Source organism: Prinia subflava, chromosome 13 (assembly GCF_021018805.1).
Source record: "Prinia subflava isolate CZ2003 ecotype Zambia chromosome 13, Cam_Psub_1.2, whole genome shotgun sequence".
In the NCBI taxonomy this organism is placed as follows: Eukaryota; Metazoa; Chordata; class Aves; order Passeriformes; family Cisticolidae; genus Prinia; species Prinia subflava.
Genome location: NC_086259.1, coordinates 14,709,881 through 14,726,098, shown reverse-complemented (window position 1 = coordinate 14,726,098; position 16,218 = coordinate 14,709,881). Strand labels below are relative to the sequence as shown.

The 16,218-nt window shown below is 42.6% G+C and overlaps 1 protein-coding gene across 2 annotated transcripts in view; it reads left to right on the top strand.

Moving 5' to 3' along the window:
• Window positions 1-16,218, top strand: part of RANBP10 (RAN binding protein 10) — a 63,443-nt gene that overhangs the window by 535 nt on the left and 46,690 nt on the right. For both annotated transcript variants that reach the window (XM_063410767.1, XM_063410765.1), the window contains exons 2-3: window positions 649-760; window positions 15,225-15,277. In XM_063410767.1, the coding sequence (XP_063266837.1) occupies window positions 649-760; window positions 15,225-15,277 (165 nt within the window). The remainder of the gene's footprint in view (window positions 1-648; window positions 761-15,224; window positions 15,278-16,218) is intronic.

Here is a 16,218-nt window from a genome sequence, read left to right as displayed (position 1 = left end):
GGCTCGGGGCGGAGGCGCTGGGGAGCCGGGGGCTCTCCCCGGCGGAGTCTGTGGCCTTATATAACGCTGTGCAGTGTCGCTCGCCCGGGCCCGGTGCTGCCGGACCGGCTGTTTACTCTGTCACCCTGCTTAAAACCCAGCCCAGGGGTCGGATGGCCCCGACACGCTGTGTAGCTGGGGCTTTGGCTCCTCGGATTTACCCCAAATAGCTGCTCACAGACTTGTAGTGTGATGTTTTCCTTGCTCGCTATTGGAGCTGTTTTCCCTACCCACCCAGCGGAGAACTGATTATTCCTTTTCCTGCTTGGCTAGTAAACACTGATGTCATTCCCCTCTTGTGTAATCATTTTTGTCTTCTCTCTGTGTACATTGGTCTTCAAATTATGTCTGTGGGGAGGGGGAGAGGTGGTACTGAGTCTTTCTCAAAAACTTCATACTGAAAACAAAGGGAGAACTGAAATGCTTGTGCTGTAGGAATTGTTCTTGGTGGCAGTGCAGGGTTGTATGTGCTGGTTCTCTGGAAAGTGTGCTTTAAATGGCTGGCTCCGTGTAGAAACAGATCCCTGCTGGCTTCATATAGTGAGGTTTTAGATCAGGATGTGTGAGAGGCCAGATCCCCTCAGTACTTACATTTCTGTTCTTTCTTAGGTCACGGTAAAAATCACAAAGATGCTGCCTCGGTCAGGGCCACTCACCCCATCCCTGCAGCCTGTGGCATTTATTACTTTGAAGTGAAGATCGTCAGTAAAGGTAGAGATGGGTAAGTGCCTCATTGCAGCCCAGTGGCTGGGGATGTGTGTCTGGCAGCTCTGCTGGACTCTGGCCTCCTTTCCGGAAGGGTTCCAGCTCCTGTGGCTGCTGTGTGCAGCAGGCAGGCACAGCACGGGCAGGTTTTGTCCTCCTGATGAATGGATGTAAATGAGGTGGAATGCCCTGGAAGCAGAGGCACTGGCACAGCTGTGTCCTGAGCTCTTGGAGATGGGCACTTCTAAAAATTCAGTAAGCAGGGAGTCTCCGGTGCAATGTTTCTTGAAATAGGTTTTCTTCTTGCTGGCAAGGTCTGGTCACTCTGATTTCTGGAATTATGATGCCTCAGAAATGAAGTGAAGCAGAAGGGAGGAACCTTGAGCTTAATTTTGGACTGCTGCAGTGGTGTTGATGTGGTGAAGAGTACTGGAGCACTGGGGAAGGCAATAAAGGGGCATTTCTAACAAGGTCTGGAGTTCTCTTGTTAACGTGGATTTAATTTGTACTCATTGTGAATGTGTCAGTCTGCACTTTGTGGATGGCCCTGGCATTGTTCATTGTTAAAGGATGAGTATGGCAGGAATATGATCTGGAAGGGAAAGCCACACAGGAGGAGGGGTTGGGTTTAATTAATTAATCCAGTCCTTCAAGTGTAACATTTGAACTCTGACCGGTTTAAGGGTTGTGGGGAGGGGCAGCAATGTTCCTACTAAAAACCAAATGAAGGTGACAACTTGTTACAGTTGAATATTTTTGCTGTCATCGTTGAACTGAGAAGTGGCCTACTTGTGAAGGGACTTGTGAAGGATCTCAGGTTGTGCTGCATTTAGGCCCTTGATAATTATTAGGTTATCTGCAAAGGTGGATGCTGGGCTGAATTCCTTATAAATGTAGGGAAAAGACCATCCTTATTCTTTCATTTCACTGGCCTGGCTATTAAGTGCTTGTCTGTTTTGAAACACTGCCCTTGATTAGTTTATGTAACTGCTAAAACTGAAATAATTTGCAGTGAGCTTCAAGACAATTTTCCAAAGAAATCACATTACAAAAGGTCACTGAACAGCACTTAATCCTTACTGCAGTCTAGATCAATCTTAAAGGCAGATAATGGAATTTTCTGCTTGTCTCCCAAGATCAGAGCTTTCTGTATTAATGATCTGTTGTTTTTATTGTATTCTGAAATTACAGTCACCTTCCAGGAATAATTCCAAAGAGACAGAACCATGTGTGTTAACACAACAACCTGAACAGGAGCTGCTGATAGCTCTGATCTGAGGTCAGGGCAGTGACGAGGCTTTGAGGGCCTCTCTGATGTCTCAGCCATTTCTGTGTCTTGTTTTTCTTTTGCTGGTAGAGACAGATCCAACTTCTATCTCACACAGGGTCGTGCTGGGGATTTGTGGTTGTGAATTTCCACTGTAGCTGCTGCCTGGCTGTCACTTGAGAAGGTGCTTTTGTGTATCTCACCTTTAATAGTTTGAATTGTTCCTGCTGGAGGCTCAGGGTGTTGTACTAGTGAACTGTGGCAGAGATCTCTTCTGAGGAGGCTCCCCAGTGTTTATTCCATCATGATGACTTCAGTTTAAAGGATTGAAGGTCCAGACATCTAAAGAAGGGATTTGAAGGAATGAAGTTTTCAAGCAGTGTAAGTGGCAAAGCCTATCCCTAGGAACAACACTTTAGCAAGGGGAGAGAAAAAGGAATCCTTCTGAGCTCATTTTCAGAATGAGTATTTCAGCCTCTGCCCTATTGCTGGATATTTGACTTCTGTCTGAGGCAGTGAGGTCAGGATGTGAATTTATTCCCTGTGTATCTCCTTCTGGAGTTTGTGATGGCATTTCACATTTAGGTTTAAAATGTGAGTGATTTGGTTTTGAAACAAGACTTACTCAAGAAAGGCTTTGGTGAAGCGAATTTCAGGAAGTGTTGAGGAGTCTGACTTTGCTCAAAGCTGTTGTCTTTCTGTGCTCAGCATTGTTAGTTTAAGGCTCTGCACTCTGGTTAGATCCTGACACTTGCTAATAAACAACAGAATCTAGGGTTTCAGATAAGAAATGGGATAGAAGCTCCCAGTGTCTCGTAATAGAGCAGAAAGAATCCCAGAGCTCACAGGATGCCTTTTTGCAGCCTGCCAAGGGATTTTGCCGATGTGTGACATGCTCTGATAAGAGGCTTCTTGAATTGGCATCAGGCAGTGCCATTTTGGAGTGGTGATGTCACTGTGGGAGAGAAACCTGAGCTATGGAGATGACTCAGGTGTCAGGACCACCTTTTTAACTTCCCTGTTTTTCATTGGACTAAGGGGATTTAAAACCAGTATGCTCTGGTTCTCTCCTGTTTTCTCCCACAACATCATATCCTAGCAGTCAAAACACACATCCTTGCCTCCCCCTGTTTTCCAGGCTGAGAGCTCCAGAGCCAGCACAGGGGAAGAAGGAAGGAGGGACTGCAGCAGCACATACACAAGGTGCTTTGCCCTGCCCAGCTGGTAGAAAGCTTCCTCTTTTGCACTGCCTTGTCTCCCCTGTGCCTTAATGCACCTGCCTCAGAAAGGTGCATTTGTTAAAGAAGCAAACAAAATGATTTATGAAAACTCTGCCTTTGCCGTCACTGGACTTTTCTGCCTCAGCATTGGTAAAATAATTTACTGGTGGTTATTTCAAAGCAAGTACAGCACCCAAAAAGTCCATTTGGCGTATGTAAGAAACTTTTAAGATTAATCAGCTTTTCTTAGCTTTGGATCTTCCACTGCTCGTGAGATAAAACCACAGTCCTTTGAGAGGGACAAGTGTGATTCAAAGTTGCTTTCAGTTGAATGGTGGCTATTTTTTATCATGGTGCATTTAGTCTTAATTGATAAGAGGTCATGTTTATTTACTGGGTTTGGTTTTTGTGCAGTTTTGGTTTTTTCTGGGAGAGGGGAGACTGCCAGGATATCATTGAAAAATTGCCTTTACAAGGTTCCTAGGTACCATGGAACAAATCAGATCTGTCAGTAGGCTGATCTGTTGCTACTTCTTGAGGGGAGAGATCCTTCTTATCCTCGGAGAGCAGAAGAGAACTTAGTTTGAGTCTGTAGTCACAGCCCTCTTGTCACCTCTTGTCTGTCCTGGGCACACAGGGAGTGGTTCCACAGCACTTCAGGGTGATACATGTCAGGGCTGTGGGATTCTGCCCTTGCATTTTCTGTGTTTCTACTCCTTCCCTCATGCAGACAGACTGCTACCCCATGCTATGGTGAGCTGGTTCAGGGAGATAACTAGTGGAAAGCTGATATAAAATAATGGATGATGATTTCATTTATTGATGTCACTGTCAGAAATCGCTCCTTTTTTTTTTTCTCTCTTTAATTTGATAGGGTTCTTGTTATTAATTGAAGGCCAGTCAATAAGGGATGGCCTGAGCTGGGAGACGAAAGGGTAGGATTGCAGCAACCCTCATTCAACCCTCCATTCAAAGTGTTGTTGAAGAGCTTTGTTTTAAGACTTGCTGGTAGTTAATTCCTGAGCCATTGTGTGCTTGTCTCCTGAGTGTTGTCAACTGGAACAAAAGGACAAGAGGCAATGGGTCACAAGTTGTGGCAAGGGAAATGCCAGCTGGACATAAGAAAGAATTTCCTTTGTGAAAATGGTTGTGCACCCAAACAGGATGCCTGAAGAGGCACTGGCATCTCCCTCATCAAATTTGCCTGGGGGAGCCCTCAGTCTGCTGACTGAAGTTTCAGAGTTACTTATGCTTTGGGCAGAAGGATGAAGAAAGAATGTCCCAAGGTCCCTTCCTGTCCAAGCCTCTCCGTGAGTCTGTGGATGGCTTGCTTCCAGCATTCCTCAGATGAGCAGATTGGCAGAAATGCCTGTGACTCCTCTGTTCCTGAGCTGCCACAAATAACTCAGGCTTTTATCCCGGTGCTGTTCGTAGCAGTTCAACCTTAGCTGTGTTTGAAGCACTGAGCTCTTGTCCTCTCTCCCTCCAGTATGTGGTTCTGTTTGGTGGTGATTTGTCACCACATCTCCCAGCCTCTGTTTCTCCACTGCATGATCTCTGCTTGGTAAACAGGAACAGGGAGACACTCATCAGGGCAGGGCAGCCAGCCCACAACTTAGAGGCCGTTGTGACTCAGAAGGACAAGTCATCCTTGTCCTCTTTATGCTGGGGCAAGCTGAACTATCTGTAGGTGACAATGCGTGTTCCTGACCACCAGTTTGGTTTCTTGACTGGTTTTACCTCCCCCAGGCACGTGCTGGGTTGTGATGGAGTGTGACTGGGGAGGACATTCCAGAGGCCAACCCTGATGATGCATGGGTTCTGCATTCTGGCAGGAGTCACCTGTCCTGCTGCCTCCTCTATTTCTGAGCTGCTCCTGGGACAGCCCAGCAGCCTGTGGATTGCCTTTGCCGTCTTTTCTGGGATTGCATTGGTCTTGGACTGCTGCTTACTCGTGGATACTTTGTTGTGCTGGCATCCTGACCTGTCTGGTGGGGACAGAGCCACTGCCTGCCCATAGTGACTGCAGACACAGAAGTGTGCTCTGTGGGCAGAGGAGGTGCCAGGGTGGCCAGCCCTCTATATACCAGGGCAGCCCAGTGGTTTTGTGAGGAGTTTGAGCCATCCCAGGAAGCATCTCAGTATGGTTTTTCTTTTTGCCATGGTGTGTTTTTGTGTGCCAGCACTAGTGACCGTGTCATGAGCTCAGTTGTGCTCACAGTCTTCTTGCTGGATCAGTTCTTGAAGCAGTGACTTCTGCTTTAGGTGGAGACCCAGAAAGACAGGAGAGGGAAGCTGGAAAGACATAAGCCACAGGGAATGGTGGTATCCTTCTTCCAGCACATTCCACAGTTGATTTGGGCTGTGCAGCCTGTTGTCCAGAGGTGTTGGTCAGCACTAGCTTAGGCTGAGGACAATTTTCTGGGAGAGGGAGAAAAGAGTTCTTTGAGGAGAGTGGCTGAAGAGCTAATCGAGCTTAGTCCATACCATAGCTTATTTAAAATCCTCCTTTAGCTTTCATACACAAGTGCACCATAAGCCAGACTTAAAAATAGCTTAGTTTCTCTCTGACTGAAAAAGAAAAATAAAGGTCAGATGTGTTGGTTGCAGTCTGTACATTAGTAACAAATCATCTGCCCCTTTTCCTTGCTTATGTTTCTCCTTGCCAACTTTCCATTTCTCCTCAGCATATGGTGAGTGTGATGACTCTGTGAAAAGCCTTTTGCTCGTGTTCTCTAATGGGCTCCAGATGCTGACAGAGGCCTGTCCATGGAGAGCTCTGACAGCATTGGCTGCCTATGCTCAGACACCTTGGAGTGCCCTGTCTGTCTGGATGTGGCTGTAGGGAAGGATAGGGGTATTCTGTAGGAACTGAGGATTTCTTGTGTGATCCCTGATTTGTCACTGATAAGCCTGTAAAGAATTGATTTCCTCCCCCTCTTTTTATTTTTTTTCCATCCTGGTTTTCAGGAATCCAAAACCAGCACAGAGAGGGGTGGTTGTGATTGCAGGTAGGTCTGCTTGTTTGAATTTATGCTGTTCTGCAGACACTCACTTAAACGACCCAACACATAAATAAAGCCCCCAGACAGATTCCATAAACAGTTCCTGCCTTGTTCCCATTTGCAGATTGTCCAAGCAAGTCCTTCTTGCTCAGCTACCAACTGTGTCTTGGTGCTCTCAGGTGTAGAGACTCCTTTTCTGCAGAGGTTTCGTGTCAACTGATGACACCTCCTACAAGTTGTTATTTCTTTGTCATTGTACTGCTACATTCTTCTAAAAGGGAGTAATATTGAGAGCAGTGTAATTTTCAGTGTAAAGGAGTTATGAAGTTGGAATATCTGATTTGCAGTTGATAGCTTTTTTAATTCCCTTCGTTTTTTATCAGTGAAGTGGAAATTTGGACTGAGTGTTTTATAGCAGTGTCATGGGCCATACATTGTAATAGTCGAGTATCAATTTATCATTAAAATAATTTGTGAAATAAGGCAATGAAATGGAAGCAGTGATGGTGGTATGTGACTTTTCCACTTGTGATGAGTAGATTTAGGTATGCCTGAGGTCTGAGATTTTCTAAATTTCAGGCTGTGATAATTATTTTTGCTGTTGGGGGTTTTTGTTGAGCTTCTTATGAAATTTTGCACGCAAGTAAAGAAAAAAAGTTTCAGGAAGGGGTTATTTTTGTTTGGTTATTTTTTCCCATCCGTCTGCTATTTCTGAGTATCTGTTACAGAAAAGGTAAGAATGTGACAAAAACAAAATCAACATCTTTAAAATATATGTAGAACATTACTACAGTTAAATCAAATGACAGAATAATGGGAACTAATTATTTACATATTCTAAGCTTGCAGAGCTAAGGAATTCTGTTTAATAATTAAATTTTGTAAGCTGGATAACTTTTATATAGGGAAAACCTTTTTCTTTTCACTCAAGAAGCCTTGAAATGATGAACTGCTGAAGAATTTATCATCATTTGACTCTTCTTCTTCAGCTCTCCACTGAAGCTGAATTCTGTTAATTGTGTTACATCGACTCTGTGGCCAGATTCATTTTTTAAACTGCTTTTCTTGCAATGGGATTTACATTGTACCTGTGACATAAGACTGGATCTCTGTTTCCACACCACAGTCTGCCTGTTTGTTTACAAGCTCTTTGTCCTGATGCCCTGGTCCACACGAAGCCTTTGTCCCTTGTTGTGGAGATGTCAGTGTGTAAAAATCTGTGAGTTCAGTGTGTGGTGCTTTCCCAGCGCTCATCCCAGCTCTGACTCTCTGCTGCTGCTTAAAGAGAAAGTGTTCTTATTTCACCAGTACATCTCTCAAAAGTGTTACTTTCTGTCTGAGATGTTTTCTGCATAATTAATCCCCCCTCCAGATCTTATGTCAATATTACAGCTACTTCTTTCTGTAATTTCATTAATTATTAGCAGGTAAATCCCCCTTTCATAAAAGTTGTTACCATCCAAGCCTAAACCAAAGGAAATTAGCCTTTAAGGATGTGAGAATACCCCTCAAGAGACAGCTAGCTGGTGGTGGAGTGTTTTCTTCTGATTTGGGTGTTGCATTTGTATTGTTCCCCCTGGTTTTCAGAGGAAAAAACAGGGGCTCAACGTGTGCATTTTGAATCTGACTGTCTGTTGTGATGAACTGAAATGCAAGATTAGTCACCAGAATGAAACAGTCTTTAAATGACTTTCCCTCTTCCCTCCTCCCTTTTTGTTAGACATTTGTGGTAACTCTTAGCATCTTTTTTTACTGTTTTCTGGGCTTTGTTCATGGCAGAAAAAAAGTTCTGTTGCTTAGACTGGCAATCAAACAATCTTAAATCCATTCAGTCGTGGAAACCTGTTAAACTTCCCTAGTATATTTTCAGTGACTATGAACAGTGCATTTGGAAGTGAGGTTTGTTAATCAGCAGGACAACCTGAACAAAAATCCTACTTATTCAGTTGGGTGTAACCAGAATAAATAATCAGAGAATGAGTATCAGTAATGCTTTGTGCTGTTCCCAGACTCCAGGCACCATTTGCTACTGAGATGGTTTGTGTGTGAACTTTGGTGGATATCAGCTGACTTGGAGAACGAGTCAGCTGCCAAGAGTGGAAAAAAATAATAAATTGGTGGGAATGCTTCAGCTACATTTGCATTTGACCACACAGTTTGGGGTTCTGTTGCATGTGGTGATGCAGATGGAGTAACTGGTTATTCTTTACAGATTTTAGTGGTGATTTTACCCTGGTAGTGCTTGTATTGTGCCTTTTCTTTCTTAAATGGTGCTCAGGTCAAGTCTTCATCTCTGTCTTTTCCATCTTTCAGTGTTCCTACAAACACTGTTAATCTACATCATCAGTCTTCCTTTCCTGAAGGTAGCACAGACAAGGGATGGGTTTGGCCCTGCTTACAGCTGGCAGATACCAGTTGAACGTGATCCTAGAATTGGAAGGGAGCTGGGAATACGATCCCTTGGTCTGTCAAAAATAGCTTTTCGTTCTTCCTCTGTCATTTTGTCACTAATTACTCATAACCACCCTGAGAAGATGTGTAATGTTACCAGTTTGCTGCCTCTCAGTTTTGTCCTGCTCACTCACCTTCCCTTCCAAGGTCTTCAGCTTTTAAGGATTCTCTGCCTTTCCAAGGGCTGATGTGCAATGGACTCCTCCTTGCCTCAGGATACTTGAAGTTGTTTTTAATGAGCTAATAAAATCTTATTTTCTTCCCTTTATCCCCTTCTTTTCAGCCTTGCATTATTTGTCTGTACTGACCTCTTCTTGGGGAATTGGGATTCTTCCTGGAGCCCATCAGTGCTGTTTCTGAAGCACCATCACAGAACAGCACAATATGCACAAATAAAACCAGAACCACTTCCACTCTAGAGATTATATTCCATTATGAAGTAGTTCCAAAATACTTGTTGTTGGACTGAGGAATCAGAGACTGTTGGAATCCAGTATTTTACATGCCTTAGGTAATTTTTCTAAACAGATGTAACTTGTTTTTTCACTGCCTTAAAACAATGTTCCCCTTCCCCCACCAAAACTGCGACGATGTGGTTTCAAGTGGTGAGTTGATAAGAGTTATCATTTCTAGCCACTCTTTAAACCTGGCATGAAGTCAGGACCCACCTCAGACAAGAATGCTAGTTCAGAGCTTTGCACAAGAGACTGTGGAAGTCTCTGAAATGCCACCAGTGTGGTGTATTATTCACCTCTAACTTAGTAATTTAGTTTGTTTATTTTAGATTTAACTGTGCATGGTGTAAGAGTGGGGAGCACGACAGCTGGGAAGACAGGATTCCTACCACATAAGTGTGGTTATTAGAAAAAACTGCAGGATACAGGAAGCCTTTGAATCACAAACCTCTGGAAGAGTGGAACATCCCTTGTTTAACTCGTGGCTCAGTGGGGTTGCTTGGCTTTGGCTGAGCCACGTAATAAAATGCCAATCCCAGGAATTTCTACCGCGTGTCGTGTTCATGTTGGTTCACAACTGAGCAGGGAATGACTGCTTTACTGGAAGTCATGGCCTTCAAAACAAATTATTTAACCTCTCTGGTCTTAACTCTTTCATGTCTGAATCTCAATGTCAGCTGGCATCCCTGGCAGTCTCATTCCAGCCTCCTGTACTGTACCAGGGTGGGACTGGCTCAGGAAGGCAGAGTCCTGGGCCTGTGGCTGTTACCCAGCCAATGCTAAACCAATGTATTTTTTCCCCTTTGTTTCCCCAGCTTTCAGATGGGTTGAATTTTGTCTGCCAGCTGGGTGAACCTCACAGCCACTTGAAAGAAGAGTGGCAGGGATTGTTTTACCATCCTGACTTGGTACCTTTCAACAGGTTAAACAGTAAATACAGGGGAAACCTCTATTATTTATTATTTATACTGTCTTTCTTCTCCTTGCAGAGCCTTAATAAATCTGCCTTGCTAAGTGTCAGCTAGTGTTAGAGATGAGTACTCAATTCAAGTTTATTGGAGAAAGTCTTGCAGCATTTTAGGTAAAGAAATACCTCCTTTGGTTTAAAGTATACTGCTTGTCCTAGTGAGGAGCATGGGCTAATTGCCTTTTCCCTCCTGCCCTGCCTTTATTTTGCACATAGCAGTGCTTCCCAAGTGCTGGGTGCTTTCCATGGAGATGTTTTTTGCTCCAGGGATTCTTGAAATTGAAGAAAGTAGTGCATGTGTACATGAGTTCTGTTCCTGTGTTCTCCTCTGTTCTTCTCAGTGACTTCTTCAGTCCTGGAAAAGACAAATAGATGGAAATCCTGGAATTTCAGCATTAGCCACTTGCTGTCAAAGGGCAGGTCTGTTCTGAAGTTTTTCTGCTGGGTTCACAAGGATTTTTGTGGGTTTGCTCATACAAAGTAGCTTCAGACTACACAAAAATTTTTTCTTACGTTGACTTATTGGCAGGTTCTCTGGGTGTCATGTTTGTTCTGGAGAAACATCTTTTGACTCAAAGAATTGCTTCTCATATGGGTGGATTCCCCTTCAGGGACAAACTAAACACATCCATCAGTGTCTCCTCTAGTTCTATGATTCTGTAATGCTTAGAACAGCCTCATTAAGAGATCTCTGTGTCAGTTTAGGTCAGTCACATGTTGTCACTCCTGTGAAATAACTTTTCTCATTGTTTTTCAGATAATTTCTGCCCAGTGACAATATATCATTCTTCCTGACTGAGTCAGTGCATTTGAGATGTTTTGTATCTTTAAGAGTTAAATTTTAATTCAGAAGTGCAGTCATGATTTTGGTTTTCCATCTCTTTTCCAAGGGAAAGTCTTTAATTGACAGAAAAAAAATTACTTTTTTTTTTTTTTAAATATACGGATTTAAAATGCAGCATTGAAAACATCTGCACTGCAGAGTCCACCACCCAAGTTGTGTTAGGAGGCAGAAGTGAATGCTGTGTTGTTTAGATGTCACTGTGCTGGAGCAGCAACATGTTGGTATTTACTGCTGAAGTACTTGGAACTGGGAAGGGACCCAAAAAGCTTTGTGTCTTTGAGCTTAATCTTAGCACAGTCATAGTGCTGTAAAACCTAGAGGGAGGAATCCTGGGAATACTGCTGGGTGTGTGTGGAACCAGCATCTTTTGACATGAGAGCTTTTTACCAAGGCCCTTCATTCTTCCAGGGTGTGGGTGAAACAGGCAGAGCTGAGGATGTGGCTGGTGGCAAACGTGGCTGATTCAGTCACATTTTCTGAAGCAACCAGGACTGGGCAGGGCTGAGGTGAAGTAGGAGTCTGGAAAAATTTGGTGCTATGGTAACTGCCGAGGCTGCTGGTGAGTGGAAACAAGGCTCTTCTGACTGAATCACCAGCATGTGTCTGTGTTTATTTTTGACAGTCTGCTCTATTTGGAATTGGTCTACTGATGCAGCATTTTTGATGCTTCAGATTAGGTGTGGGGGCAGTTCCAAGTATTCAATGTTGACTGCTGTGAAGATGGTTTTAGGAGGTCACTTCTGCTTAGTTTTGTGTCTTACCTGTGATGGATAATGGAAATCAGTGTATCAGTACCCACAAAATTATGTTTTTCTCTTGTTTGAGACTGGGTGCTGACATTCCTGTGCATCTTTTTTTTTTTTAAGAGGCTCTTTGAATCTGTCAAAAAAGACCTCCAGTTAAGGGACCAAAACCAAAAACAAACAAACAAACAAACAAACAGGCAGTAGTTTGCTCTTGATGATGTCCACAAATATTGTTTAACTAGTATTGCATTTATTGCATACACAAAACTGATTTGGAACATTTGTAATCGAGGAAATGAAAAGCTGTTCTGCACCAAGAAATTCAGAAAGCATCTGGTGCTTTTGGGGGTGGTAGAGTTGAAGATTAATTTTTTTTCCTCTCCCAATTTTCAAGAGAGTAGGGTGATTTTTTTTTTTTCTCTGAGGCTTTATTGATCAGAAAGCTTGTTTCATCCATTACTTCTGGGTGTAATTACATAAATTGATTGTAGATGGGAAAAGCAAAGTAGCACTTTCTAAAACAAAACCCAGCAGTCAAGTCTGTGACAATTTGAAGTTCTGAATATAAACTGTGGGCTGTGGAGTTGAAACTCAGCATGGTGAGGGAGTCTGGTTTTATTTTAGGTTGTCTGCAAATTCTGTCTATAGTTCTGCAGCCATTATGGTCTTATTTTTAAAGTTTGTGTTGAGCTTTAAATGGGAGCAGAAGTTGAAGAGCAAAAAACTGTGAACCGGGAAGGTTTGTGGTCATGTTCCTTTTTTTTTTAGCAACATATTTCCATGGTGTTGTGTATCTAGATTAAAGTGTAATCTTAAATTTAGAATGTGTGGAGTTGTAGTCCTTGCTTTTTATAAAAAGACAAGCTTCCAGTCTCAATTTAAAGCTATGTTGTCTGAAAATGGAAAGATACTATTGTATAAGTTTTGTCTTTGGTTATGTGCATCAGATTTGCTGCTGTACACAAAAGAGGGGGGTGAATCTGCATAAAAATAATGAAGTTAAGCAGGATAAGCCAAAGTGGGTGATGACCTATTTTATCTGAGTTTGACAATTAGGTTATTTCCTCTGATTTCCAGTGTTTTGCTTGGTGTTGCCACCCTTATGGTGCAATAGAGTGCAGAGACCCAGCAAGGGGTGGGGACAAAGGGCACCCGTGGCAGTGCTGCAGCTGGGATTGCAGAGGAACTGTGCCAAGGCTGTGTGCAGAGCTGTCCCCTCTGCTCAGTTCTAGGCCTGGTCATGGCAGCAGCAGCAGATGTCGAGGCAGAGGGGCAGACAAGCACCCTCAGGCAGTAAGGAGGGATGGAGTTGGCCTGTGGCCCTGTGCCAGAAGAGTTATGCTGTGTGATAGTGAAAGGAAGGAATCTGACACCACCACATGACAAAGTGGCCACAGTTCTACAGTGTTTTACCTCCAGCTGAGCCAAATAGATCAGGACATGAGAAATGTTCCTATGCCAAGAAGCACATCCTGCTCTTTGAACGAAATTTCTCACAGCCAACAAATTCGGGAGGTCTGGAGCTTGGTGATGTGACCTGGTGAAGTTGGTGGGGATGGTTCTGCCAGAGAAGCAGGATGGTCTGCTCCTGGACAGGTCTTTGCTAAGTGTTTCAGACCTCCCAGCTCAGGATGAGCTCTCTGGTGTTGCTGCTTCAGGTTTAGCAACTGGGTACTTTGAATCACAGCTCCCCTCAGGCTTGAGCAGTTGGCAGAGGTGGCACTTGTCACTGCTCTCACAGAGCTGAGTGCATTTGTAGCTGTGGACTGGGATCCTGGCTGCTTGCACACGTAGCTGGAAAAAAACACATGGCAAAACCCACCATGTAGTAAGGAAATCTCTGTAGAACAGAAGACTCAGTAGAAATACAGAAATTGAACAAGAACTCTTATCTGCCAGTGCACTAGGCTTAGGTGGCAGGGAAGAGCTGGAGTAGTCCCAGGAGATACAGGGGAATGTCTTCCATATTGTGCCTGGAAGGCTGTAAAAATATCTCCAAATTCAGTTTATTACAGATGCATGTATGTCAGATGACTCTGGGAGGCTGAATTTTTAGATGCCATAAATGCCTGCTTTGGAGAGGCTCTCATGAGTCAGGGAGCTCATGAGGATGTAACTTCTGACTCGTGCTCTGAGCAGTGCAGAAAATGTTTACAGCAAAGGGGTGTTTAGAAGTTGCTCTGCAGCACTGACCATAATCACTCATGTTTGGTATCCTTTGAGAAGTGCTAGAAAAGGCCCCCAGACCCTGCCACTTCAATATTCACCCAAAATCCCCACAACCCAACAACAAAAAAGCCAGAAAATAAAACCTTGTAAATTGAAGAAGTTTGTTTAAGAATAGCTAATAAAATCAGAAGGGTAAATACTTTGTGATGGTACAGAGACATTTTTTTATTGGCAGATCAGACAGCTGACAAAATTAGACACAGGGATGAGAGGCAATAGGGGATACACACCCCAAAAGTTTAAATTTTATTCAATGAGAAAAATTGAAAGAACAGACTTCTAACCTTAAAAATGGTTTTAGAGTGCAGGGTCAAGCTGTGTCCCACTTCCATGGAAAGTGAGTTTAGTTCTCATTTGAAGTCAAAACATAAATGGAATAAGAGATCAGGAGGGGGAGGAATAGAAACCAAAACAGAGAACATTGGTATGCTGTTATCTGTAATAATCACCTTGTGTTGTGTGATGCTGGTGGCTCTGGTTATTCCCTGCTTCTCAAAGAAGTTACAGAACTGGAAGTGTAGCAGGAGCAGAGGGAGAGATGAGCTTCCATAAGAGCAGCTGAGCAGACTGTGATTAACCAGCCTTGAGAGGAGACCTTTAGGGGGTGTGGCATGAATCAGGACTTCAAAACCCTTAGGAAAGTTATCAGGGAAATGCTTTTCCTCTCTCTTCCAATTTTAAAAATGCAAGTATGAAGAAAAAATTGTTTGGGCAGGAATTGAATGGGGAGCTGCAGGATGTTGCCTTTTCAAAGGGCTTACAAAGATTCAAAAAGTGAGATTGTGTAAAATATATGCTGAACAATGGAAGAGTGTTCTTGGAAAGTTCAACTGTGTCTTCTGTCCTCTGCATCCACTATCAGCTATTTTTGGAGACAGTACATCAGACTGGACAGACATCTGTCCTCATATACTGTATCTGCACTTAGGTGTATTTTTACTGTCTTGTTAATCTCCTATATAAATAGGTTTTTTTCTGATATATGAGTAAAAATACCTCACAAATACCAGCTTGGAAAGTAAATTGCCGATTGTTGTCCAGTCCTTTTCCTACCAATTAAGAGCTAAGGAGTAGCTGTAGTTGTACATTGGAAAGCTGTCAGTTATTAAAAGAGACTGATATTTTATCTTGGATTCAATAAAAGATATGAGTAATGGAAAATCTTTAGGAATTTTGTCATTCTTAAATAATTTATGTGTGGGTTTGGTTTATTTTAGTGCTATATTTTTGTTGCAGGGACTCTTGTACCATGACCACTCTTTTGCTTGACTAATATTTTGTTTGGTTTTTTTGAAGGTACATGGGAATAGGACTTTCTGCTCAAGGAGTCAACATGAACAGGCTTCCTGGTAAGTCACTCTTAAGGTTTGTTTTGATTTACAATCTGTGTTAAATGATCATTTGAAATAAAGGTTTTTCTCTATATATATGAACTAGTGACTGTGTGTTTCTATTAACAAAATTGCATTACTGTAATTGTCTTATATCTGGAAGCTTCAGCCTATTGAGTGTTATCTTAAATTGAGTTACTGGTGTTGTCAATGCAACCAGCCATAATGATTTTAGCAGATAATAGAAAATAAAACTAAACTAATGAGTAATGGGCAAGATGAGCTTTCAGACAGGCAAACCCTTCTTTGTGCCAGAAAAGTAAGTTGGAAAATCATTTTGCATTTAACCTGTGTACACCACTTGACAAATCTACATGAAAGAATGGGAAAATGACAGGATAATTGGCCTGTTGTATTGTCTCTCTTCTTTCCTTCTTCCCACTAAAAGACTACAAAAATCTGGCAGAGTGGTATTTCCAGTAAATATTGTTGCTTTTTTTGTTTGAAATGTGTGGGTTTGGGTTTGCTTCTAAGTTGGTTAAGTGGTTTCTTTTTAGAAATAAATAATTGGTAATCCTTCTTTGACGATATCCTATTTATTGAGTAAAATAACAGTTCCTAGATATGTATTGACACAGTGACTTCTGTGCCAGAAATTCTTTCAGCTGGGGTTTGTATTTGGTAGAAAGTAAATGTTCTTCAGATGCCAGAATGAATGACAACTGATCAGTGGCGAGGGCTTCTGTGCCTTTGGGTGTTACTTCTGGTAAAGTTGTTTTAAAGATGACATCTGTATTCAGTCCTTGTTATGGATCTTGGTATCTCAAAAAGAGAATGTTTTGGAAATGTCCTAACATAAGAAAGATCTGATAACTGTCTTGGGGAGAATGGTTTCAGTGACACCTGTGCTTACAAGAATTTGCACTTTACTGCAAACTAAATATTTGTTAGTAATTGTT